Source organism: Mustela putorius, unplaced genomic scaffold (genome assembly GCF_011764305.1).
Source record: "Mustela putorius furo isolate JIRA1106 unplaced genomic scaffold, ASM1176430v1.1 tig00000083_pilon_pilon_pilon, whole genome shotgun sequence".
In the NCBI taxonomy this organism is placed as follows: Eukaryota; Metazoa; Chordata; class Mammalia; order Carnivora; family Mustelidae; genus Mustela; species Mustela putorius.
Window position 1 is genome coordinate 26,440,473 of NW_025421273.1, and position 26,737 is coordinate 26,467,209.

General features: G+C 35.4%; 1 protein-coding gene across 4 annotated transcripts in view; it reads left to right on the forward strand.

The window, feature by feature from the left end:
• SLIT2 (slit guidance ligand 2) overlaps positions 1–26,737 on the forward strand; it is a 357,600-nt gene that overhangs the window by 202,766 nt on the left and 128,097 nt on the right. For all 4 annotated transcript variants that reach the window (XM_013061510.2, XM_013061511.2, XM_004762698.3 and 1 more), the window contains exons 5-6: positions 12,649–12,720; positions 24,138–24,209. In XM_013061510.2, the coding sequence (XP_012916964.1) occupies positions 12,649–12,720; positions 24,138–24,209 (144 nt within the window). The remainder of the gene's footprint in view (positions 1–12,648; positions 12,721–24,137; positions 24,210–26,737) is intronic.

The following is a 26,737-nucleotide window of genomic DNA, read 5'->3' on the forward strand; positions in this document are numbered from 1 at the left end:
TTCAAAGTCATCTTATTTGAAGGTCCTGGAATCCCAACACCCTCTCTTTCTTTCCTTTTAATTATTTATTAAATGCAGTAAAATTCTTTCCACTGATATCCCACTGATGTCACCCTCAATATGTCTGTGTATACTGTCTTTGCATAGTGGTCTTTTCATTAGAAATAACTTGCCATTTCTTCTTGCCAAATAGTCTCCATCACATTTCCTGAGACCCAGCTCAAGGTCTTCCTTTTGAAAAGAATTTCAAATACACCAAGTCACTTTTGTTATACCTCATCATTTAATTTTCACCTGTATGTCATTATTATTTGTGTATGCATGCCTGGTCTTTCTTACTATATTTGCAGTCATTTTTATGAAAAAATGGAAGAACATTTTTAACGCATCTCAGCAAAGGAAGAGTGTAAGTTGTAAAGCAAAAGCATGGAGTTATGTTCAGGAAATGATTATGTCTTAGTTGGCACCCCTGTTTTATTGATTAAAGTATGAAACTCACACATATACCAGCACCCAGTATTGAGAGAATTAAAGGGTTTTTAGGCTCATCAGTTGAGACTAAGACTATAGTTTAGACTGAATGAAGCCTTTCAATGACCGTTTTCCATTTAAAATATGTGCTATTTATACTTCAGTCATTCTAACTTCGCTAGTATCTTTATCTTCTTGATCTCAGTAAAGATACTTGGATCACCAAAAACAATATATTTTACCATACAATATTTTACCATATCTTTGGGAGCCAAAGCATAAGTAGTACATTGTGGTCTTAATTTAACCACTGTAGAAGATGATATTTTCATAAAAGATATTCTAAGGCATCAGGTACCTGTTAAATAAGTAATTTGCTTGAGAACTTAAATGTCAACAAGTAAAATACTAGTTTTACTTTGTTTTGTATGTTTTTATTTATGCTACTGACCACAGCCTGACACTGTATTAGGCATTGGGTTTACAAAGATGAATTATTCAGTATCTGTTCTCCAAGAACTTCCAGCTCTCCTGGGATGTGTCAACAAGTAAGGTCATAATTATAATCCAGAATATCAGTTAAGTATAACATGTTACACAAGCAGGAAAAAAAAAAGAGTCTACTTCAGTATTAGGATATTTCAGAGAACATTTTTAGAAGAGAAAATATTTAAATTCTGCCTCAGAGGGATGAGTATATTAACACAGTGAACAAACACATGTAAATATTCCAGAGAGAGGGAAATACATGTACAAAGGCTTGATAGAAAAAAAAATGTATATTAGATTGTGTCTGCATATATATTCCATGAATCCATATCTAAACATAAGAAATGCCGTAACAAAAGTCTTTTGTTGTTGTTTGTTTGTTTATTTGCTTTTTACTGTAATCTACCATCACAGCAGTCCAAGTACTGACAAAATGGAGTATTTCCTCCTCTGCTATTTTGGGGCTTTGTATATTTTCCTACTGCTGTTTTGTCAGTTCAGTGGTGTGATGATTACCTTACCTGCCTGCTTCTTGAGAGAAGTTGTGTCTTCTTATCTTTTATTTCTGAGGACTGGCCATGTGCTCAGCACACTCTGCTTTTAACAATTTCTGAAGTGAACTGAATTGAGCTAATGGGACTACAGGAAAAAAACCCGTAAGCACCTTTGCGGGCAAAGGACTTCATACCTTCACATAGACTACAACAGATTGTTCAATCCCCACAATAACCTCCGACACAGTAATGCTTGGTGGTTTTTCCATAGTTAGGAAAAATAAAGTATGATTTAAGAGCTCTCAGTAACTTGAATAAGACCACATGGTCAGGTCACATTGTTTTAGGGAGTGGCACTAAGGATTTTTATCCAAACCTGATTCCAGGTCAGCCCCAGTAAGCCACCCTCCAGGAGGCCATGTTAGGCATCTGGAAGTGTTTTCAGACCATTGTGGTTTTACCTGTGTGCTTCAATGTGGCAAAAAAACATAGGTTTTCTTAAAACATGGGTTAGTAGCTCAATGATCCTTCTCATAAAAGATACAAGGGAGGTTTTTGTTGTTGTTCTTGCTGCTATCTACTTTTAGAACCTGCAATTAGCTGATGGATCTACCCCATTAGGTATACCCTCCTTGAATTCACTTAGTAGGAGTGTTCAGGGGTAACCCAAACGGTGGCTTAAATACCACTTGGAAAGTTTAATGTTAATAGGGAACACTATTATGGATACTATTTTGAAGAGAAGAAATAGAAAAGGTAAAAGTTACTTATGTATTGAATTCGTTATTTTTTTTTCAAGATTAGTATCCTGGGGGGCACCTGGGAGGCTCAGTGGGTTAAAGCCTCTGCCTTCAGCTCAGGTCATGATCCCAGGGTCCTGGGATCAAAACCCGCATCGGGCTTTTTGCTCAGTGGGGAGCCTGCTTCCGTCTCTCTCTCTGCCTGCTTGTGATCGCTGTCAAATAAATAAAAATCCTTAAATTTATATTTTTAAAAAAGGATTAGTATCCTAGTTGTGAGATTTTACAACATATATTTTACAACAACTGAAAAAATGGCCTCTCTTATCCAACTTTCTTCTTTGTTAAAGAACTATATACATATTCTTTGTTTTAATGGTGCTTTTCCTTTTTCTTAATTTTTCTGTTGGCATTCCCACTGGTTGCACATAAATGAACATGTTTCAAAACCAAGCAAAAGTGGGAAGATACTATTTATTAGGGTTGGTCCGGTGGGTTACTAACATGGGGTTCAAAGACAACGGGCATAACAGATACCTAGGAGACTTGTTAAAAACAGAGGTTATTGGGCATCTTCCCTAGAGAGTCTGTCTAGTATTTCTAGAGTGGAGCTCAGAGGTCTGGTCTTTAACAACCTCTTCAGAGGGTTCTTGTGGGTGATCCTCAAACCATACTGAAGCCACAGCTCCAGGGTAATGGACCCATAATGCCAGAGAGGCAAACATATGCAGAAGCCTCCTCTGTATGAGGCAAGAGAGTAGAGGTGAAGCAATATGAGATTTGGAGAACAACAGAGCCAAGTTCAAATAACTCCAGTAGCATACCAGCTGTATGACCACAGGCGAATTGCCTAACCCATGGAAACCTTTGTTCCCCGTCTCCAAATGAGAAGTGAAGAGTATATCCTGATGTGATTACAGAAAAAAAAAAAAATTAAATAAACCAAAGTGTATTGTCTGGCAGTTAGTAACTGCTCAATAACTGTAAGCTTTTCAATTCTGAAGTGTACAGTCTTCACACTTAAATTTCTATGGAGATTTAAAATTGCCAATAAGTTGTATAAATAACCTTCTATTGACACTTTTTATTAAGAACAAGAAAGCACTGTTATCAAATATATTAGAGATCAGAAGAAAAGTAGATCTCTGTTATTAGCATTATGTCCAATAAAACTTTGGTTACTGAGTACTGGAAGTTATTGCAGCTTCTCGGTAACAGAACAATTTTTAGTGGAGGAACAACTAAAAAAGACTGTTCTTGCATCTTGGCAAACAATGATAAACAAATCTATTTTATGGGGTCATATTAAGACCTGGAGAGGAAGGGGAATATGTAGAAGAGACATCCCTGCTTATTAAAAAGCAGCAGTCAGCTTGGTGGTTAAATATACCCTATGGGCCCCCGGTTGGCAGAGTCTGTTAAGTTCCGACTCTTGGTTTCTGTTCAGGTCATGATCTCAAGGTAATGAGATTGAGCCCAGCATTCAGCTCTGTGCTCAGCGCAGAGTCGGCTTGATATTCTCTCCCTCTCCATCTGCCCCTCCCACCCATGCTCCTGTGTGTGCGCTCTCTCTCTCTCTGAAATAAATAAATCTCATAAAAAATACTGTAAAAGAAAAACAGAGAACCACAGAGCAGTGATTATATCAGATTTTATGCTGTCAGTGAATACTTTTGAAGGCATGAATGAGAGAACAGAAGGGAGGGTAGAAGAACTGGGCTGACTTTCCCACTTGCAAAGAGTGAAATCTTGAGTACACTAAACATTGCTTCTTGGGGACAATAATGTGCAAATCTCAAATTTGTCGATGCATAGCATCAGAGAAGAGATTCAAATATGCATTGCATGGTTCACTCACCGTGGCACAAGCACTCATTAGTGTGTATATCCTTCTCTGATCCCTTCATTGGGCTCTCATCTCATATGCCCATTGTTTTGTGGAACGCTGAAGTGAATTCACCCCTCTTGCGCCGCTGTAATACCAGTATATCTAAAAGTCCTCTCAGAAGTCCAGTTATTTCCTCATTTCCTCTCATTGAGTCTATAGTATTAGATTTTGCTGCTCATCAGAGCTGCCCCCGCAGGCTTGTACATAGGTAGTTCTCTTTCTTATCAGTATCCATCCAGCAAGTTGCCATGTTTTGTTAAGGTTTTTTTTCTTCAGAACTTCTTTTTCCGTCCCTACCTCCTTTACACAAACCTTTGCTTACTGAATGCCTGTCCTCTGCCAGGAATTCTGTAGAAACAAAATGAATGAAAATCCCTGCCTTCATTTATCAGATTGTCTAGCAGATGACAGTTATCTAAGAAAAAAAATTCAACTGAAACTTTTGAATTTTATAACAAAGCTGTGTGCAAGTCACCTAAAGAGCACAGAAGAGGGAATGACTGACTCGCCGATAATAAATAGTTCTAGTTTATAGTTATGCAATAATTAAATGACATTTTAATTATTTAAAAGGTAATTTGTATTAATAACAGTATTGTCATTTGGACCAGGCAGATTGGCTTTAAGAGATATTTAACTCATTTTACAGAGGAGCAAATGGAGAAAGAAGCTAAGTGCCTTGCACACAGGATCGCATAGCTAATAGGTTTCAGAGATCTTGGCACTAAGCTCAGCTGGGAAATTGGAGAAAATCTATGTTGAAAGAGGTGCCATTTGCTTTGGGTCTCGAACGATTCTTAACTCTCCATCTGTTGGTGATAAGAGCTGTGTGCTTAAGACAAAAAAAAAAAAAAAGATTATGCAAAAGCTGAGAGGTTTGGAAAAATGATAAATTCAGGGGGAATCTCATTCATGTCCAGAACATTGATGAATGTCCTAGCAGTGGCGGTAGCAGTGGAGAACAGCAGACGGGGACTTGATTGAAGACACTATTGAAGTCATTTAGGGAATGCGTTGGATATAACAGAAGGGAGAGGATCTAAAATGGAAAACTCCAAGGTTTCCTGGCTGATGACCAGGAGAGCCACTTCTCAGGCCTGGATCTGGGGGTCCTGAACATTTCCAATTGTGCAAATACCAAGAATGTAGAACCTTTTCCATTGGAACCACTTATGTTCACCTTCATTCATATCTTTGTTACTGAGATTAACTTCAGAATCAGACAGACTTTCCTGCTCTTTTCACTTCCTTGTGATCTTGGAAAGTTGAATAAACCAGCTTTCAAATTCAACATGTTCAATATTTTCAGTATTCAACTTAGCACTTGTAATAACCTATTTGGAGGGTTGCGCTTTCACCAGTTTTATTGAGGTATAGCTGACATACAGCCTTATATTAAGATTTACAAGATGGTGATTTGATATATGTATTTATTGCAAAATGACTGCCACAATAAGTTTACTTAATACCCATCACATCACACAGCTAAAAGAACTTTTCTTGGGATGAGAAATTTTAAGATCTACTTTCCTAGCAACTTTCAAACATACAATATAATATCATTAACTATAGTCATTATATACTCAGAATTTATTAATCAAAACCTGGAAGTTTGGACCTTTTGACCATATTCACCCACTTTCCCCATTCCCACATCTCATCCGTCTACAACCAGTCTGCTCTCTGGACGTATGAGTTCTGGGGGGTTTTAGATTCCACATATAAGTGAGATCATACAACAATACAGTATTTGTTTTTCTCTAACCTATTTTGCTTAGCATAATGCCCTCAGAGTTAACCACGTTGTCATATGGCAGAATTCCCTTCTTTTCATGGCTGAGTAATATTCCATTGTAGCTTTTCAATTGTGTTCATTTCTCTATCCTCATTTTCTTTATCCATTTAATCATCAAAGAAATTTAGATTGTTTTCATGTCTTGGCTATTGTAAGTAATCCTGCAATAATCTTGGGAGTGGAGATACTGCTTTGAGATAGTGATTTCCTTTCCTTTAGATAATACCCACAAGTGGAATTGCTGGATCATACAGTGATTGTATTTTTAATTTGGGCAAGATCCTCCACACTGTTTACCACAGTGGCCACACCAATCTATACTGCCACCAACAGTGCACAAGGATTCTCTTTTCTCTACATCCTCACTAAAACGTTATCTCTTATCTTTTGGATGGCTGCCATTCTTAAAGGTGTGAGGGGATATCTCATTGTGGGTTTTATATTTGCATTTGATGTATACACTTATGTTGAGGATTTTTTTCATGTACTTGTTGGCCATTTGTATGTTTTCTTTAGAAAAAAAATGTCCATTCAATATAGATGCAAAAAGAATGTTAGCAAACCGAATCCAACAGTATACTTAAAATATCGTACACCATGATCAAGTGGGATTTATTCCTGGGATGTGAGGATAGTTTAATATTCACAAAACAGTCAATGTGATATGTTACATGACTAAGAGATTTTTTTCCTTTTTCTTTTTGCTGTTGTGTTGAATGTATCATTCATATATTTTGGATATAAACCCCTTATCAGGGGTTATGATTTACAATTATTTCCTTCCATTCTATATATTGCCTTGAATTTTTTTTTTTGATGGTTTCCTTTGCTGTGCAGAAGTTCTTCAGTTTAAAATAGTCCCACTTACTCATCTTTGCTTTTCTTTGCCTTTTCTTTTGGTGTCGAATTGAAAAAATATCACTGCTAGAACAGATGTCAAAAGCTTACCTCCTATATTTTCACTTGGGGTTTTATGGCTTCAGATCTTATATTCATCTTTAATCCCTTTTGAATTAATTTTTGTGTATGGTCTAATATGGGGTTTGACTTCGTTCTTTTATATGCGGCTGTCTACAAAGCCATTCATTAAAGAGACCATCCTTCCCTTTTGCCTAATGTTGGCTCCCTTGTTATAGATTAATTGGACATGTGTGTATACGTTTATTTCTGGATTCTTCTGTTCTATCAGTATATGTGTCTGTTTCTATGCCACAGCCATATTGTTCTGATTACTGTAGGTTTTGAATATCATTTGAATTCAGGGAGTGTGATACCTCCAGTTTTGTCCTTATAAGATTGCTTTAGCTATTCAGAGTCTTTTGTGGTTCACTACAAATTTTAGGATGGTTTGTTCTGTTTCTTGAAAAATGGCATTAGAATTTTGATAAGGATTACATTGACTCTGTAGATTCCTTTGGGTTTAAAGACATTTTAACATTATTTTTAAAGCCATTTTAACAATATTAATTCTTCTAATTTATGAGCACAGAATATATTTCCATTTACCTGCGTTCAGAATACCACAAAACTAAACTAGTCTCCTTGTCTTCAGTCCCATTTCTCCAGTTTCTGCCCTTGTCTTCCTCACCTTTTGCACTTTTGTATCTTGTTTTTCCTTATTCAGAAAATTTGAGTGGTTGCAAGCTTTCCCCGAGATGAAAATAGTCTTAAATTTCACTGAGGACCTGATATCTGAACCTGAGTCAAACTCAAAAGTTTGTTACTTAATATTCACCAAAAAGAATTTTCTAGTTAACTGGAGACCCACTCTCTCTCTCCACCAACACTGTCCAATACCAATTCTCTGCCCATTGTCCCTGCCTACTCCAACATTCAATTTCCAGATTAATCTTCCTAAAAATCAACTCCAATCAAGCCATTTTCCTACTCTGAAACACATTTTTACACTCTACTGCCTAGTGATATAATTACAAACTCTTCCCTTGGCAGCTCCATCCTGCTAACTCAGTAATTCTGACTCATTTTTCTCATTCCACACAGTTCGCAGAACAGTACACTCCCATCAGTAATGTCTCACATCACCTGCAGTGCTCTTCAAGGAACGAAGTAGTACACTCAGGGGCACATAACAGGCTCTGAGTAAAACAGTTGTAACACGTATATAACCCAACAGCTCTGTGGTTCTTACTATATGCAGGTACATTTTGAGGATTTTTTTTTTTTTTGAGCATTTTAAAAGTATGAACTTGGGTTGCCTACGTGGCTCAGTCGGTTAAGTCTCTGCCTTCAGCTCAGGTCATTATTCCAGGGTCCTGGGATGGAGCCCTGTGTTGAGCAACCTGCTTCTCCATCTGCCACTCCCCCCCACTCATGACCTCTCTCTGATAAAGAAATAAAATCTTTTAAAAATTATTTTTAAAAGTATGAACTCATTGAATTCACCTTATAGTCCTATGCAGTAACATTATCATTATTCCATATGCTAGTGAAGAAACTGAGGCTCAGAAGGATAAGCATTTCTTCCAAGGGCATGTGGTTAATCAATGGCAGATAGTCTATCTCAGATAGTCTAGGTCTGCAATCTGTGCTCTTAAATCCTTTGACATGCTGGCTTTCTCCCTGGATTCCAGCCAACCGCTGTCTGCCATGCCTTCTCCAATACTGAAGGCTGAGAATTACTGAGCTCTGTCATTTTCACCAAGGTTCAAAAAAAAAAAAAAAAATCCTATTCTGTCTTGAAAGTGGCCTGAATCCATCTAACGTCCAGTGACTTACTTTTTTGATCTTCTAAACCACCTTTCTCAGTTACTGCACATCTCTTACTAACCATATACTATCTTTGTTGTCACCAAATTTGTGATATATATATATCACATCTTTCTAACTGAATCAAAAAACTCCCAAAACCAAACTCATTATGGACACTGCAAATGGCTCTTCTGATTCCCTGGTTTAATTAACATGACCTTTAATCTAAGTTCAAAGGATTTCTGTCTCCTTTCTCTCCCTTGATGAATCCATATCCACATACAATCCACTTCTGAGTTTTGGTTTTTCATGAATCCTTGATACCACTCTTAATCTTCTCCGCCTTTTCTATCTATAGAGTGGGAGATGGTGCAACTGTTAACCAGCCTATGGTAAGCAAGTGATACATTATTGGTTGTTACAATGCTTACGGTTCTCACCACCCTTTCCCCAGCTATCATAAATGCCTTGTGTCGGATCTTCCAGACTCAAGTTTTTGACGTCACATATTCATCCTAAATCCCATTGCCAGTTTAACTTACCTAAGGTACAGCCTTTGCCCTGCTCCTACCTACCACCCTTCCCTTCCTGCCATCATGTGCTGAAATAAGAATGCACTTCTCAAGTAGTACCAAAAAATCTACCCATCACACCTTTGATTTATCCTCTGACCTCCTCCCCTATTACTCCACTGTGGGTGTTGTACCTTCTTTTTTTTTCTTTTTTTTTTTTAAGATTTTAATTATTTATTGGGTGTTTTACCTTCTAAGCAAATGAGACTAAAGGCTACTCTCATGAAAAGTTTTGTTTTTCCCACTCCATATTTCACTTGTGCCATTTATTTCAATAGAAGTGCTGTCCTCTGCTCATGCACCTTACATCTGGACACATTCGCGGTACCTTTTTTCTTAGTGTACTGTCTTGCTTTTGTAGATTCACGATCATTTAAGTCTCTCAACCAGCCTTATATTTGGCTACTTGCTTATCTTCTTTACTGGATTTGAAAATTCCTGAAGCCAGGAAATGGGCCTTACCCCAGCCCAGTAATCGTGCAACATCAGTCAATACCTTGCATGTAGTAGATCTTAAATGAATATATGTTGGATTGAAATAACTGGTAACCTCCCCCTGATTATATATAGGAAATATGAGTCATTGTTCCAACAGTCCAATCCATCATATGGCAAAGGACATAAACCAGAGGCTAAGATAACTTATGGAAAAACCTTTTAAGTTCTGGGGCACAGGAAGGACATATTGAGATTGATTAAGTCACCCCTGTATCATCTTTAGAATTCCTCAAATCCTGACTCAGTATTTATTTGTATTTCCTTTTTTATATATTTACTTAAATAATTTGTCTCATTGTTTAGCAATAATACCTTACCTTCCTGAAGCTTAATTTCCTTTCCTATAAAACCAGAATAATGTTATCCACTTGGAAGAGTGGTTATGAGGATTAAAGGAAATACAGATCATATTCTATAATTTTATTTATTACTTCTAAAAAATTATTGCATACCATAGGTGCTAAAAGTGTGTTGTTGTTTTCTCCTTTCTTGATGAATATGGTCCTCTTAACTGGAGGGTCCTGCGATCCTGAACTGAAACTGCCTGCTCTAGTGGACAGGACACAAAGGCAGAGACCCTATAAACTAGTCTGGGAAGCAGTCTAGTTGTGGGGCAGCCACACATAAACCTTGACCTAGGGGAGCAAAAAGGCCCTGAGATTGACAGTTAACAGTTTCTCATTCTTTCATAAAAATAAAAGGTTGGTAAGTGTTAGCATTATAAAACCCTTCCACATCCCAGAATTCTGCCTTTGGGATTCAGAAGCTTCTATTAAAATCTGTTTTAGAAGGAATGGTCATCTGACTGTACGTTTCACTTTCCTCAGTGATAATCACTGTGAACCACCTCATATCCCTCTGACTTTCCTCCCACTCACCATCTCCACATTGAAAACAGGATCCTAGGAAAAACTGTGCCTGGAGACTGAGCAGAGCTGAGACTGTAGGTAGCAAATGAGATGGCCCCAGCCGGCTGGATGGGAAGACTGCAGAGCCTGGAAAGCTGGCAGGATCTAAAGAAAGCAACTGCCATTCTTATTCACCTAGACCCTCCAAGGCAGTCTTCATCTTAGGAGAAACAGAGAAACACAAGTGATGAGAAAACATTGAACTGACAGAGACACAGCAGTAACACCACCACTGTTGGTTTTCATGGAGCATTGAAGATTCAGATTTGCCTGGGTTCAGTGTTTTTTTTTTTTCCTCTTTGTTTCTTATTACATTCTGATTTTTCTTTTTTCCAGTGTTTTTCTCTACTTTCTTCCTGCTCGATAGCCTCCTTTCAACACTTTTCCAGCATCAAGGCTGTTAAATATACACTGTTAAACATTCTTAACCTGATGTAATGAAGGGAAGGAAGTCAGTCTGAATCAATGACAAGCTGGAGAAATAAGCAATTTTTAAGGAAATGGAGTTTTATTACTCTTAGGGATATACTGAAACTACTGAAAGCAGGAACGGAGCTACAGCACTTAGGAAATGGACGATTGTTTTAACTCCTACATAAGCACATATTGTAATTTTACTGTTTGAAATAAAGTATGTGTGTTTGCTTTTTTTTTTCCCCCCCTAAAGACCTTTACTCCTTAAATATAAGAACGTATATTTCTTTACAAATTGCTTGGCAAACATTTTTTATTTAGACAGTGCAGATATTGAAATACGAATGCAAATCTCAGTTGTTTAAAACTTGGTGCTAATGAGGTCAGGACCACACTCTAAATCTCCGTATCTGCCAATTATCTCTATTGCGTGGCCACAGCTATGTGAACGGCAAGCTCTGGTCATAAGAAGTGTTAGGAGAGAGGATGTGGATGAATCCATCCCCTACGCCTCTGCATAATTGGAAAGTGGTTCTGTTTTCATCATCTATGTACTGTGGTTAGTAGTTTCATCTTTCCTAACTAGCATCAGCTATCTTAGAATTTTAAAAATAATTTTAGCACCATCATTGTGACTGTAGTAATTTATCTGGTATTTCAACTTTCTGTGGTGTGGTAGTGTGACTTAAAATTAGATGAGCATTTTTCTGTTTTCAGTTACATTTCCTGCATGTATAGTTATATCCTACTTGTTAAGGCTAATACTATTTGAGCTCATTGAATTGCATCTGAACTCTGAGGGAAAAATAACGATCCATTTTATGAGATGAGTGATTTTTACAAACTTCTCATTCCAACTGAAAGAGTGCTCTTTTTCCCCCTTGATTAAAATGTATTTCTCAATTAAATTAAAATGCAAATATAGACAGTCTGTGTTTATGGTTTTAATAGAATTATTTAAAGAAGGTTTTAAATCAACCTGCTGTTAATATTTCATGCAAGAATGGTTAGTTTTATTGTTGGCCTGGTACAGCCATGTTCCATTTTCAAAATGACTTAAAGCGCTGTGAAAACTCAATCACGCTGCCCAGGTTTTATCAGTTTTTGGCCGCTCCTCTCTAGGATGTTTAAATGGACTTCTTTCCTATATACTTTGTAAGTTATGCCAGTGATGTTGGAGAAATATCAAGTACTAAAACTTAAGAACCCCTTGAAACTGAGTTAGGGACAATTTACTTTCTCTCTCTCTCTCTCTCTTTTTTTTTTTTTGGTTGGGGTTTTGGTTTTGTTTTTTCTTTTTTGTTTTTATTTTTTTTTCTTTATTTTTTGGGGATTTTTTGGTTTTTTTTTTTGGTTTTTAAAGAAATAGTTTATAACAGAGTTGAATCAACTCAAATTTAAGAGAATCATATTTTATAATTTATTATGAAATTAAAGATTTGGAAAAGTACTTCAAGAAGCCATTTAGTTCAGCCTTTTAAGCTACATTATAAATATAACTTTTTTGTATTAGAAATTGCATCTAATAATATGGATTTAATTATGATCCTGGTAGAATATTTTTTTTTCAGCTTTCTAAAGAGGTGTTTTAGTGTTGTCAAATACCATGATAAAATAATTTTTAAATGACATTTTATAACTTGACCTTTTTCTTTTTTTGTCATTTTTAGTGATCTCAGTGAAAACCAAATTCAGGCAATTCCAAGGAAGGCTTTCCGTGGGGCAGTTGACATTAAAAATCTGTAAGTATTCTTTTCTAATATATACTGTCATCTTATAGTTACCTATTTTTAATGTTAAATTTATATTAAATAATGTGTCAAAAGAAAAGTCAAAGGCCTATTTGTCTTTATGCTTGGTTAGGAGAGCTTGTAACAGTAAGTCTTAAATTGTTTTTACAAGCTATTTGGGGAAATTCCCATGTAAAAGATGTCTTGCATCTGAAGCTGTTATCAAATTCATTCTTCAAACTTTGTGGTTAATCTTATGAAATCTCAAGAAATGAGTTGATTAAAAGGTATTTACAATGCATTTTCTCCACTTTTACTGTCAGCGTACATCAATAACTCCCTTTTCTGTTGTTATCTGTGTTTACTGGAAATGCAGAATATAAAACTATTTTTTTCTAGAAAGAGTAGATAATATTTTCTTTTTACAGATGCCTGGAGCCTGGAGCCGTGGCTAGCTCTCTTTCTTTCTTTCTTTTTTTTTTTTTACCACTTCAAAATCACTGTTTTTCATTATATGCCAAAAGTGTGAGAGTGAGAGAAAATTATGTCTTTCCCTTTGTGTGACTATTTTTCTTACATATTTTCTCCGTGTATCTTTATGGAAGAATATGTGTATAGCCCTCTTTCAAAAGAAAAAAAAAACCCATGAAGTAAAGGGAACCGTGTTTCTGAATTTTCCCTTTATACATCTAGTGTCTTGTGTAGAGTGGTTTATTGTTTGTTTGTTTGTTTGTTTCTGCAAGTGCCTATTTCTTTGAAGATACATATTGGATTTAAGATTTCAGTGACAATCCTAATTTTGTCAATATGTATCTTTATAAATTCTAAAATACTGCATGCGCCTTTGTAAATTATTGGTTTTGATTGACTGCAAATGCTAGGACATAAAGTGTTGTCCTTAGCTTTCACATTAGTTTGGAATGTAGGGGGAAAAAGCCTCTCCCAGCTGAGATTAACTACCAGGAATTCAATATTTCTTAGCTAGTGATAAACAGCGCAGGCACTTTTCAAGAATTAACTTATATTCAGCATTCTCCATGGTGGGATACAACATTATTTTTCCAGTAGGAAGAGTGAGACAGATGTTTTCTGTCGTCAAAGAGGATGACTGCTTATAAAGCTATAAGGTTCAGCCTCTGCATCTTCTCCTCAATGTAAATGATTTTTGCGTTAAATCCATACTTTCTAAATGTACAGGTGAAGGCAGAAAAATATAGACTTCTAGATTTAAATGTGTAGAGCCAATAAAGTTCTGGCCCTAGGTTTTCATGAATGTTTGCATGTAAGGGGATTTTATTTGCTTTCTTATTTTATCTTCTCTTGCTAGGGTTTGAGGAGGTCTTCTGGTAGATTCTGAGATGGAAGGTGTTAAAACTACCTTTGTATACTATGTCTCATCAGAACTATATGAAGATCCCAGCACAACACCTACTCAAGTTGCCTGTACGTCACTTAAAAGGATAGTCATGGCTATAGTTGACCATTCTCTGGGAATGCCACTTGCAATCTCCAAATCCTTAAAACAGGTGGCTTTTAATCTTCTTAGTAAAGATATTCAGGGAATCCAAGTTTATAAGTAACCCATCTTCCATATTTAAGGATACATTTGGGAATGAGATACCAGTCATGATGGGATTCCTTCATATATCCTCTTCATTTATCCTTAAAGACTATGATTTTAGAAGTTTAGAGATAAAAAGAAAAGTAAGATCCGAGCCAGTTTACTATGAAGAATGTGATACTTATCCGTGTCTAGTATAAGTCAGTTGGACATGGGGCTAATAAGTGGAAAAAGAAAATATAGCAGAAAGTACTAAATTTTCATCAGACCCTGATTTATAAACAAGATATTATGTGCTATAAGTTCTGAGGAAAGAAAAATAAAAATTATGGCTTGAGGTCATCAGGGAAACATAGGAAAGAGTTCCTGAAAGAAAATATAAAGAAGTCTTCCAGGATCTTGATTCATGTTATGTGTTGGTGAGTTACAGCAGAGAAGGGTAGATTGAAGAAGTTAGAATCTATTAAAGAATCAATGCAAAGTTAGAATCAATCTCCACTGTTCTCGCTGCCTTACACATAACAATGTCAAATACCTTTAGAGCAGCATTGAAATACCACAATGCATTTCTAGGTTTATTTAATTAATTAGGATCATAGCTACAATTCTATAGAATTTTACAGTTAAAATGCATGTTTCTATAACTGAAACATTGTTCAAACTACATTGTTCCAAGAAAAAAATAGTTTCATGGGGCTTTGTATGAAGATAAGTTTTATCATTAAAAGTTAAGAAGATGCCTGCTAAAATATGTTAGAATTGAGGGTAAATTTTAATTCATATTATTATTAAAAGTAACCATCAGTCATCAAGTAACAACTCAATAAAAGTCCATAAATTCAGTGTGGGAAGGAGAGGTATAGTATACTCTGTTCTACTTACCATTCCACTGTTGCAATTACAGTTTGGATAATCCTGCATGGTGGATGGCTTCTGTTCCAACTCATTCAGAGAATAAAAGAGAAAAAAGTCTAGACAGAAGAAATATGTTCTTTAGCTGCATTACGACGATATGACGATATTTTGTATAGAGCTGTCTAAATGTTCAGTCTGATGCACTGTAACAGGTTTATTGGATTTACCACATTCAGGCCTTATTCATAGCAAATTCCAGTTATCAGAAGATTTTCACTGGAAGCACTTACTCTAATCTTGTGGATTCACTAAGTATGCCCAAGGCAGTATCTTAACAATAAGAAACTGATGCTGTGAATATTTTGCAAATTAGCAGATTTTATTCCTCTTCCTCCAGGCAAGACACACTAAAACTATTCTAGGCAGATGAACATTTTATCTTGCTCTTAAATATCTCCAGGGAGGAATTCCCATAACTTTTTGCTTATTGCTATTAATTTCTTAACTGGAAGAAAACTCTGTATATTTTATTTTGTTACCTAATTTTCTCCAGCCACAACTTAAACCACTTTCTTTTTCCTGACATTTTAGATTGTAATATCTGAGAATAACAAGATCATGTTAAAATACCAACTAAATTATAGTGTTTATAATAGTCACTGGCAGCACTTTTCCATAGTATTTACATGTTTTTAAATTCCCCACTCAAGTATGAATTAAAGTAGCAAAACCATATTATTACCAAGTGAAGCCTCACAAAAATAAGCCTTCTATATGTGTTTAATTTATTGAAACACTGATGAGGTAAAGCCTTGCTGCCTCCTGATCAGATTTTGAATTAAAACATGTTATATTATTTAAACTACTTTGTTTGCAAGTATCTATGAGGTATTTCCATTTAATTGAATAATTTAGAAGAATATTTAAATTAAGCCTTGCTTTATTGCTGGGACTCATGAACTTATTCTCTAAGCATGCCTCTTAACAGATTAAAGATTTTCCAAGTCTCTTGTTTTTATGACAAAACATTCCTAGTTATAATTATTCCCAGATTTAAGCAAGAAAACTGTACAGATATATGAGCTTAAAATTGCAATAGATTGCTAGTTGCTCTTCATATCACAAGAGTAAACGTTAACATATTTTTAGTTTCTTTAGTGAGCACAACATAAACACTTAAAATAGTTAAATTACAACATGCATCATTTTGGATATACTTGTAAGGTAAATCAAACCTGCTTTTTTCTTCTTTCATTTTGCAGTACACGCTCAAAGTGTACTCTGTGTTCCAGTCAAACTGTAATGTTTATTGTCTTTATAAATAAAGACATGTCTTTTCCATTTGCTTGCATTATCTGAATTCCCTTAACGCTATATGAGTTGTACCCACCTTTTGCAGGAAAACCACCTCTCAGTAAAAAACAGGTTAGGGAAAATATTTGTATTTATCTTTTAAAAAATATTTAAATTCAATTTAGTTAACATATAGTGTATTGTCAGTTTCAGGGTAGAATTTAGTGATTGATCAGTTGCATATTACATGCAGTGCTCATTACATCAAGTGCCCTCCTTAATGCCCATTACCCAATTACCCTACCCCCCCACTCACCTGCCCTCCAGCAACACTGTTTGTTTCCTAGAGTTAAGAGTCTCCTATGGTTTGCACCCCCATCTGTTTTCATCTTATTTTATTTTTCCTTTTTTTAACATGCATTAATTTATAGACAAGGGTCAGGTTGTAAGGTGATTTAATTTTGTTTTCTTTGAGCAAGTCATCATATTATTTGGAAATAAATATGTATAGCCATGACTTTTAGGAAACAAATCATTCAATTTGGGTTGCAATGATTATTGGCAGTAAGATTTGGCAAACAGGAAAGACAGAGTTAATCTATATGTTATCATATAGCTATTTATATTATTTAGAAATTTCGTTTTTTTGGAACTCTGTCTTCAATATATTCTATTGATGAAGCCATTAAAACCCATAGAAGGAAAATACTCCATCCTAGACTAGAGACACAGAAAGACTTCTGTATTTTACTTTATTTTTTACATTTCCCTGGTTTTAAATACTAGGAAAATTAGTATCCCACAAGATACTGCGTACCAGTAAGGGAACAAGTGTTGCTTACATATTATAAAATCAATATGTAACAATTAGAAGAGTGTATTTTGTATTTTACCATGCAAATGAAAGACTCCTTTTAGCTTTGTCTTATGAATTGTTGTAATTGTAAATTATCTGCTATAATCAGCTAGCTTTCCTGTTTAGTTCCTTATATTTCTTACGACTTATATACTTAGTATATTATCATAAAAATAAAATTTACTGATACCAAATTTAAATTATATCTTTTAGTCCTTCCAGCTCTTTCTTAGAGTGTTTTCAGTAAACCTGAGGCTGAGGAGACTTTGAAGAGGAGGCTGGTTTCTCACTGAAGGGGCCTGCTATCTTTCGTGTTAGATTAAATGCCACAGGTCTTAAGTGAGATATAGTATCTTCTGAACAAACCTGTAGAGATGGCTCGTCATTTGGATAGTTAGTACAAAACTTAAGTTTCATTTCAATGAATACAGCTCCTCTTAAACATCCAGAATCTTGTCTGCAGACAGTGTGGGTGCTCTGGAGAAGCTAGCTGTACCATGGGAACTGTCCATGGTCCTGTAACCTGCCTGGTTTGCAGTCGCTCAGGAGGCAGCCTGAATTGTGATAATCCCCACAACTGCAGTCAAGTTTGCTAACAACGTCTCCAACTTTTCGTTTTGCTCTGTCTGCAGGGTGTCTTAGCATTTTTCTTCAATGACATTATTCTGTTATGTGAAAGTGAATTTATACAACATATAATCATAAACACTTTCCAAAACAAAATAAAACAAACAAAACACAAGACTATCTGAGTGATAGGGAATCCAGTTCACATATGTATAAAATAAGACTTGGTGTGATCTTCCCATAGCTGCTATGTTTTCCTTGAGATAGAACATATCCTTAGTTTTCTTGCTTCCCCAACCCTGAACCGGCACACTTTGCTACTTCTTAACTATTACAGTAGTGTACGGATTGGATTTTGATCTCCAGTCTGTATTCTCATTTGTTATGTTTATTGTTGCAGGCAAATTTGTTTTTATAAAGCACTGTTTTTGTTTTTTGTTTTGTTTTGCTTCTGTTTTAATCCCATCACTCCCTGGCTCAAAAATCATTCAGCTTATTAAAAACAACAATTCTTTGTTTTGGCCCTATGGCAAAGCCTTGGGGGTATAACAGAATATTGTCATAGTTTTACAGGTTCTGAGGAATGTAAAATCTTTCCTGAGAGAACAGAGGCTTTTATTGAATAGCATGCTTTCTTTAGATATTTTGATTTGTCCTAACATTCTGACATCCACCCAAGCTTCCAGCCCCCTCTCCCAGTGAATCTGCACACAAGCTCTTTGCTCAAGCCATAATGACCTCTCTCTTACAAACATTCATTGTGAACATTGTAAAACCTTGTTCACAGCTGTTCTTGAGTGGGTCTTTTCCCTCCACAGGGAATACCCAGTTTTATTTTCTTTTTGGATTCTACCTGTTTTGTTTTGTTTTAGGTTCAGGATTTTTCTTTCCTCACACAAACTACTTCAGCATAGGGTGATCTGTTCCTTCCCTGACATTCTATAGCACTCTTTACGTGCTGACTTTGTCTTTGAAGTTTGGCCACCAGAGATTGAGCTGAACCTTTCGTTTGCAGAATGAACAGTTCCTGAATCTCTTTCCCTGAATACTTGCTATTGAGTGGGGACTTTAGCAATACACAGATTTAAATTTGAATCAAGATTTCACTGCTTATTTACTTTGAGTAAGTTATTAAACTTCTGTGAGCTTCACATCCTCTTCTAGAAAATCAGAATGATGAGAACATTTAGCTTTTCAAGTTAATGTAAGGAAAAATGAGATAATATCTACAGACCCTGCTATTTGCTATGCATTCAGTAAATGTAAGCAATTGTTAATTGTTATTGTCAGTTTCAGTTTCTACCACCTTTGATTAGGGTACAAGAGCTACTAGAAAGTGAAGGACTACTTGGTTGTTTTTCATCCATTTTCTGGTACCATGTCTCTTAGAACTTACCTTTCACTTTTCCCTAATAAATTAGCAAGTGGATATAACTTTATACCATAGACAATTTCAATAAAAACTGAGATTCTTTATTCCTAAGAAAAAAACTCCACAACACTTTTCTTGAAAGATTTCAAAAGGACCAAATTCTCAAATATATTAGTTAGCATTCCTCAAGGGACAGTCCTTCCTTTGGTAGATTTATTCACTAATACCTGGGTTAGCACTGATGTGCTTTTATGCTGAGGTTAAATGGCATGGTTGCCAAAACTTCAGCCTAGGGTGGGTGTTCATTCATATGGGTCAATTTACATTATTCTCATGTCCTCTATCCATTATAACTTAAATCTTGAATTACTTCTTTAAGAGTCATTATTGGTATAAGATTTGTATATTTAGGCACTCATATTGACTTGAATTTTATACACACAAGGGAAGAAATAGAACAGATCATACCCATATCCTTAACAACATTTTATTTCTGCCATTTGATTTATATGTTTTATCAGGTTTCTTTCCAAATGGCAAAATGCTGTTTCTCCTTCCTATTGATTCTAATCACTTTGATATATTATTTTAAGTGTACTTAAGCTTTTGGAGTTTGCCATTTATAGCAATATGAACTAAACTTCTATTTTAGTGCTCAAAAAACCCTGGAGAATCAGAGCGTAGTTATAATACGTTTTGTTGAAATATAGGGAGACTCTATCTGGCTTTAAAGTTATATTTTTAAAGATTTTATGTATTTATTTTAGAGAGAGAGAACAAAGTGGGGAGAGGTGCAGAGAGGGAGGGAGAAGCAGAGAGAGAGAATCTCAAGCAGACTCCATGCTGAGTTTGGAACCCAACACTGGATCAACCTCACAAACCTGAGATCATGACCTGAGCTGAAACCAAGAGTCAGGTGCTTAACTGACTGAGCCACTCAGGCACCCTGGCTTTAAAGTTTTTGAAGACTTTTTATGTTCTGTATTGTTTCAGAGTTAAGTAAATTTTATGGTGTTTGAATTCTCACAAAAAGAAAATCAGTTGGTAATACGATCTTATTACTTGGACACTGCAGTGCAACATAAATTTTCTATGAGTAAGGACAAAAACAAATAAAGTTAATGCAGGAAGGTGAGTTTGTATATGTAATTCAAACATAGTATGTATCCAGATTTTAATAACTGAAAACAGGAAGACCCTGAAAAAAAATGTAAAAAGTTACAGAATGCTGTAAGTATCTCTAGATATATTTCAGGAAAATTTGCCAAGTAAGCAAATTTTCAACCTTTCTGTTATTTAATATGCATATTTCTAAAATTTATATTCATCAGCATTATATATTGTTGCTCATACCTAGAATTAATCAAAATCTGAAACGAGGCTAAATCATTTCTTGTGTTGAAGAAAATCAGATCTGCTTTAGAAACTTCATGTGTGCGAGGCTCAGAGTAACACCTGCTTGATAAAGATAAACTACATTACCAAAGACTAAATTTACCAGGTCAAGGAAAAATTAAAACAAGCAATCGAGTGTTATTTTGGAACAACCTAAGAGAAATAGTGACCAATGAAAAAAGAATCATAGAATGTTAATGCTGAAAGAGAGCTTGAAGTTTTCTATTGTTTTAACATCGTTAATTGCATGAAATTAAAGATAAAGCACTTGCTTTAGAATGCACCCTTACAAACTAGAACAATGAAGGTTAAGATAGAGATGGAATTCAAACAGAAACAGAGGAGACTGGAGATAGGAAATACAGGAGAGAGGCCACAAAATCTGTGCTAGGATACGTCAGCTGAAGGTCTGAAAGAAATCGCTGATAATACTATATCTGCGCTGTTCTTTCTCTCCAGAAAATAAAAAAGAAGTGCTCGCTTGCTCCCTGTGGGACGTGACCCTTATACCAGGAAAGCATCCTGAAGCTGTTCCTAATGTATTTTACTGCTCTTATTATCCAAAGATCAACAAATTTACCCTGTGTTTGGCTAAATAATTGGAATACTACTTTTTGGAGAAGTAAAAAACAAAACAAAACAAAAACTTCTCCTCTTACTAATGCCTTAATTCAGAGTAATTTCATTGCACAATTGGAAATCACTTCTAAACAGAATCAGCCTGTCACTAAATCTGAGAACAGATCCTTTCCTGTTTACAGAAAGCAGAAAGGCCCCGGTGTTGGTCTTGAAAAGATGGTAGAGAAGGAAGTGAACTGGGTGAGAAGAAACAAGGTGCAAAAAATAGTCCCAAATCCCTGAAATAAAGTATGCTTTTGCATGGTGTTGACACTCTTTATCTTAAACCATATACAGACAAATGGACGTTTTTTTGCAGAGAGATTTTTCTCATGGGCAGTCAGAGCGGGCACAGCACTCTGCTTAAACATTCCTTTCGATATAAGGAAATCCACCAGTTGATGAAAAATTATTCATTTTGATTTTTCTCTCATACAAGTAACTTTTTCATACAATACCTTCGTTTTCAGAAGGTCGACGGCCTGAGCCATGATTGCATTCAGAAAACTAAGGAAAACTTTGGTCCTATGAAAGCCAAATATCCTTGTGCTTTAATACCAAGGACTTGGGTTTCTGTTAAGAATCGGAAGCATGCAACCATGAGCGATGTTGAAGAGGGATGAAATTACCAAAGTTTCCAGCAGTGTCTCAACTTCTGGTGGTATAGTGAAAGTAATCTGCTTTTCAGTCCCTGTAGAACAAGATTTGCTTGAGTGCTTTCTGGCATGCTAGGTCTTCCCCTTTGTGTATAGTATGCATGATTTAAAAGAAGCAGTGTCAGCACTGACTTATACATTGACAGCTAAGGATAATAAGATATGGGCAAACATACAGCTCACCCTTTTACAGATTAACCTGGAGACTGCATTAGGCAAATTTGATAGCATTAAAAGATTTTGCCAATTTGTCTGGAAACAATTTCTCTTTTGTGGTGTGTCAAGGGTAACACTTCATGCCATTGTACTAATTTAAATGGCTTTGATAAATTGTTCAAGAGGTTAGAGAATAGTAGTGTAGATATATATTTAGCACTTTAAAATAAAAAAGCTGTTAACTTAATTGTTAAAAGAATTTAATCTGTAAAAATCAAAGGTGCTCAAGAATGTAAGTGTTTTCTTGGAACCACAGCAGCCATATTACATCATGAAGCTTTAAAAGTCTTCTTAGAAAATAAAATTATCCTTCTGCATTACTTCTTAATAAGTAGAAATGCTTAAGCTATTACAGTAGCATGGATGGTACCTATTATTTGGGGAAAGCCTTAGTTTATAAAAGCAATAAAACCATATATTCTCCAGAGTTGGCCTTTTTTTTTTTTAATGTTGTAGGTCCTAGATTGTACCATTTGCATGACATCAAGGTAGTCTGTGTCCCCTGGAGACTTTCTTTAAAATGAGATGTATATTTCATGAGACATTCCCTATGTACATAATTTCTAAAGTAAGGATTTTGAAGAAGCCCCTCTGAAAGTTACTGGATTAAATCATTGCACCTTAATTCCATAGCCTTGTGAGAAAAACAGCTGTTTTACGGGAATGTTGAAACAGTACTTTAAGAATACACCTCAAACGTGAATTAGCCTTTTTGGTGAATTTCGCACTTGAAACGAGGACAGGATTCATTTGTATTATGACCATAGTCTGAGCCCTGTACATCTGATTCCCTCCAAATGCATGAAGAACTGACAATTCACCTGACTATTTCATCAAACATTTTGTTTCTGTCTCAAGTGAAGCCTTAAAATACTTTTCTTTACTGGAATAATAATATCGCTAAGCATCAAGCTACTAGACTTAAACAACAACTGCTTATGTGTTTAAAAAAAGAATTTAAAATAATATAAAGATATAACAGGTAGGATTTAGTACTTAGCTGTTTATTTCAACCAAATAAATAGGTCAGCCTCGATAAAGAAAATTGTAATTCCAAAAACAAGCGGCAGGAACAAACTGATTTAACCAAGTTTGGAGTAACTTTGTCTTTTCATCTTTGAATTATAACAAATGAGTGCTCAACTACAAGAGAAGATTCATTTGTTGGCATTTTGTACTATTTAGAAGGAACTGATAAAGCTTTTACACTCTTTAGCGTAGATTGGTGTAGTGTTTTAATGATGTTGCTGCAGTATGCGTTCTTGCGTTTGCAGCTAAAATTAACATCTTTGAGGAAAGCAAAAAGATTAATTTCTTAATACTTTATAACTTATTTTCTGGAAATTTGGGGAGTTTCTTAGCTGGAAGTATGCATATTTACAGTGCAGGGAAATCACATGTACGGACACACAGTGCAAATCATGGATATTAAGCAAAGCGTAATGCAGAACAAGGGCTCGCTTTCTAAAGTGTTTTCCTGGTTGGGAATAGCAGGGAGGTACGTGGGACTTCATTTCTCTCTTGCGATTGGGAGTTCTCTAAGGAAAACTGCTTTTAAAAGAAGAAAACCTAAAAGTAGTCTTGCTCTTTCTTGCCAAGGATGGTGAAATTAACATGCAGCTGGGCGTCTCTGATAAATGGATTCAGTTAGGTCACTGAGGGGGTGCATGTGACATTAAGTGATTTACAGTCCTTTACCTTAATGAAATTGTTTCAGCAAGATGACGCTGAAAGCTCTTAATGGATAGCTTTTCTTGATGTAATGAAATTGCATTCCTATGGCATTTAATATAAGGCACAGTTATTATTTACTGGAGCTTTCCAAGGGCTGCTATTTGCACAGACAGTTCAGAACAAAAAGAGATCTCAGTCGCAGTACGGAGGCCAGAATGGCTTGTGACATTCTTAAGCAGATGAGTGTATTTGTGACAGCATTTCAGTTCCTGCAGCCAGGGCTTCCTAGACCCATCAGGGGACTTCCTTTCACCCAACCCAGATAGTCTTCAGCCTTTTACATATATTCTTCTAATCTGTTTACAGGCAACTGGATTACAACCAGATCAGCTGTATTGAAGATGGGGCATTTAGGGCTCTGCGGGACCTGGAAGTGCTGTAAGTGTTGCTTCTCTCTCTGACTCTTTTGAAAACGGGAGCTTTGTGTCTGGGGAGTGCTGATGGGGGAGCTTATCCGCTAGCTCAAAACCTTGTGTCAGGACGGTCTCTTAGGAAGATACCTTAAGTCACTCCTGGGGAATATACAGAGAACTTGAAATGTGTGTGCACATAACCGTGGGCATCATTTCTGCATGTTTAGGTAAAAATGTCTCTTGAGGGAGAATATTCAGATATTCACACTACTGTCCGGTATGTGTTTCTCCTTATAACAAAATATTTTCAGTCATAGGATTTGTGAGAATGCCCAGAATTGCTAAATATTAAGATTTAAGATCAGTTGTGTCAAAAAAACGACAACAAAAAAATAAAACCTCTTTAGTTGCTGACAAGTTGGAATATTGTGTAGTTGCCATGCAATGGGAAAACGTTTTCTCGTTTTGAGATGTCACTTGTAACTGGATAACATCATTTTTGAAAGATGATTTTGAGATCTGTTTTCTAATTTTAATAAGCTGCCCACTGGGTCCATTTTAAAGTCTTCACTACTGACTCAGTAAAGCACAGCCCTCAGCTCTGAATTGTAACTGGCATCCTCTCTTTCCTTGCTGGGTAGGTATGGCTGACAAAAATGGGTTAGAGGCAACTGAGTAATCTCTACAGATCTCTGACTTGGTAAAATAATTTTAATGAAGTTATTCTAATGAAAAATAATTTTAATGTAAACTGGAGTTACTAAAGTGTTTGAAATCGCCTATACATTTGTGAGATTTTTTTTTTCCTGCCAGAGATTCACCAGTCTAGCTTTTAAAATAAATTTGCAGATTTCTGTCCCAAATAAAATTATTTCTCTCTGCTATAATTCATCCCTGACTAAATTTATTCAGAATCCGAAATTGAATTAAATATGAAGAGGTTTTGAATTTTTAGTCCATGTGGTAAAAATTATCCAGGAATCATGAAATCCTCCTGAAAAAAAAAAAAAAAAAAGATTCCATTACTTTAAAAATTGAGTTTGAGGAACAGAATGTAATGCTAGAAAAAGTTTGATGTTTTGACAAAACATTTCTGATTATTTTTAAGGACTTAACATAAGAACTAGTTGATTGGGATAAAATGTTATAAGAACATATATCACTATCTATCCACGTGACAAGTCACCTTTATTTCTGTTGGTAACAGTCTAACTTTTTCTCTAGGGAAAACATTCAGAGTGCTTATCCTAAATATTGTAGTTACAAGGCCACTTTTTATTTTTATTCATATACAAAGCTCAGTTTGCTATTTCAGAGTCAGAATAATGAGGATACAACTACGGTTTCATGATAGTAGTCTGATGTCAAAACCATAGTCAATGTTGTAAACTTGGTATATGAAGAGACTACCATGGGTGTTATTTAATTGAACGGATCTTATCAAGCCAAAAATGTATTACCATGTCAATACTTCTAACTAGGAATAGGAGCAACACCAAAAATTTTATAGCAAGTTTGCTGAATACTTTGCATGGACTAAAATCCCATAAAGTACTTTGTTATTAATTAAATGAGCTTATTAGATATGAAATAATGCATATACATAATATATTGAGTATATATATATGTGTGTGTATATAGAGGTGGGGGGGGGAGAGAGAGATACATACACACAGAGCACCTGCTCTGTGCCAGACACCATGCTGGACACTGAAAACTCTTTGACACAAATACAATAACTATTCATTTGGTTCATCTGCTTATTTGTTATAAAGTAATATCACTGTTTTTAGATTTAGTAAGCTCATGAAAACAAAATCACCGCATATATTGTGTTTGTCATGTTAAAAAGGTGACTTTAAACTACTATCTTGAAACACACCAAAGAGCGAAAAATGTCTTATGATTCATGGAGTTAAAATCAAAATCCACAAGTTTGGGAACACTTTTGAGGACCTTAGTATATAGGTTTCAAAGAGATACATAATGGTCAGAGTTTTCTAAAAATTAATAATTAAAATTAGTACGTGATACAAGAAAATGTGCCTTTTGAAATGCCTTAAATATTTTATATTAAAATTTGATAGTCAAGCAGACATTCTTTTAATATGTATTAATTTTTAAAATCCTCATAGTTCATACAACCTTTAAAGAAATTAATTGATGAAAAATTTAAGGCTAACTGGAGAAAGCACTCAAAGGACTGGGATTTATCAAGCCCAAGTCTCTTGTCGAGTAAATCAAAAAAGTTCTTCTGTTGTAAAAATTTGGTTGGGGGCTTTTTTAGTAGAAGGTTCCAGAAAGAATGTTTTCTGTTTTGCCTATTTTTACCATGTAGGACTCTTTACAATATATCTTCTTGAGTGGAGCTAAAGAAGCATTAATTAATTTTCAAATCACCTTAAATTTAGAGTCCCAATGCTTCAGGAGTTTTTTGTTTTGTTTTGTTATGTTTTTAAATTTTGGTTCCATGAGCCATTTGTGAGTATATGGATTACATTGAGGCAAAACAGGAAAAAACGGAAGTAATCATCCTGGGCCACTGATGAAAAT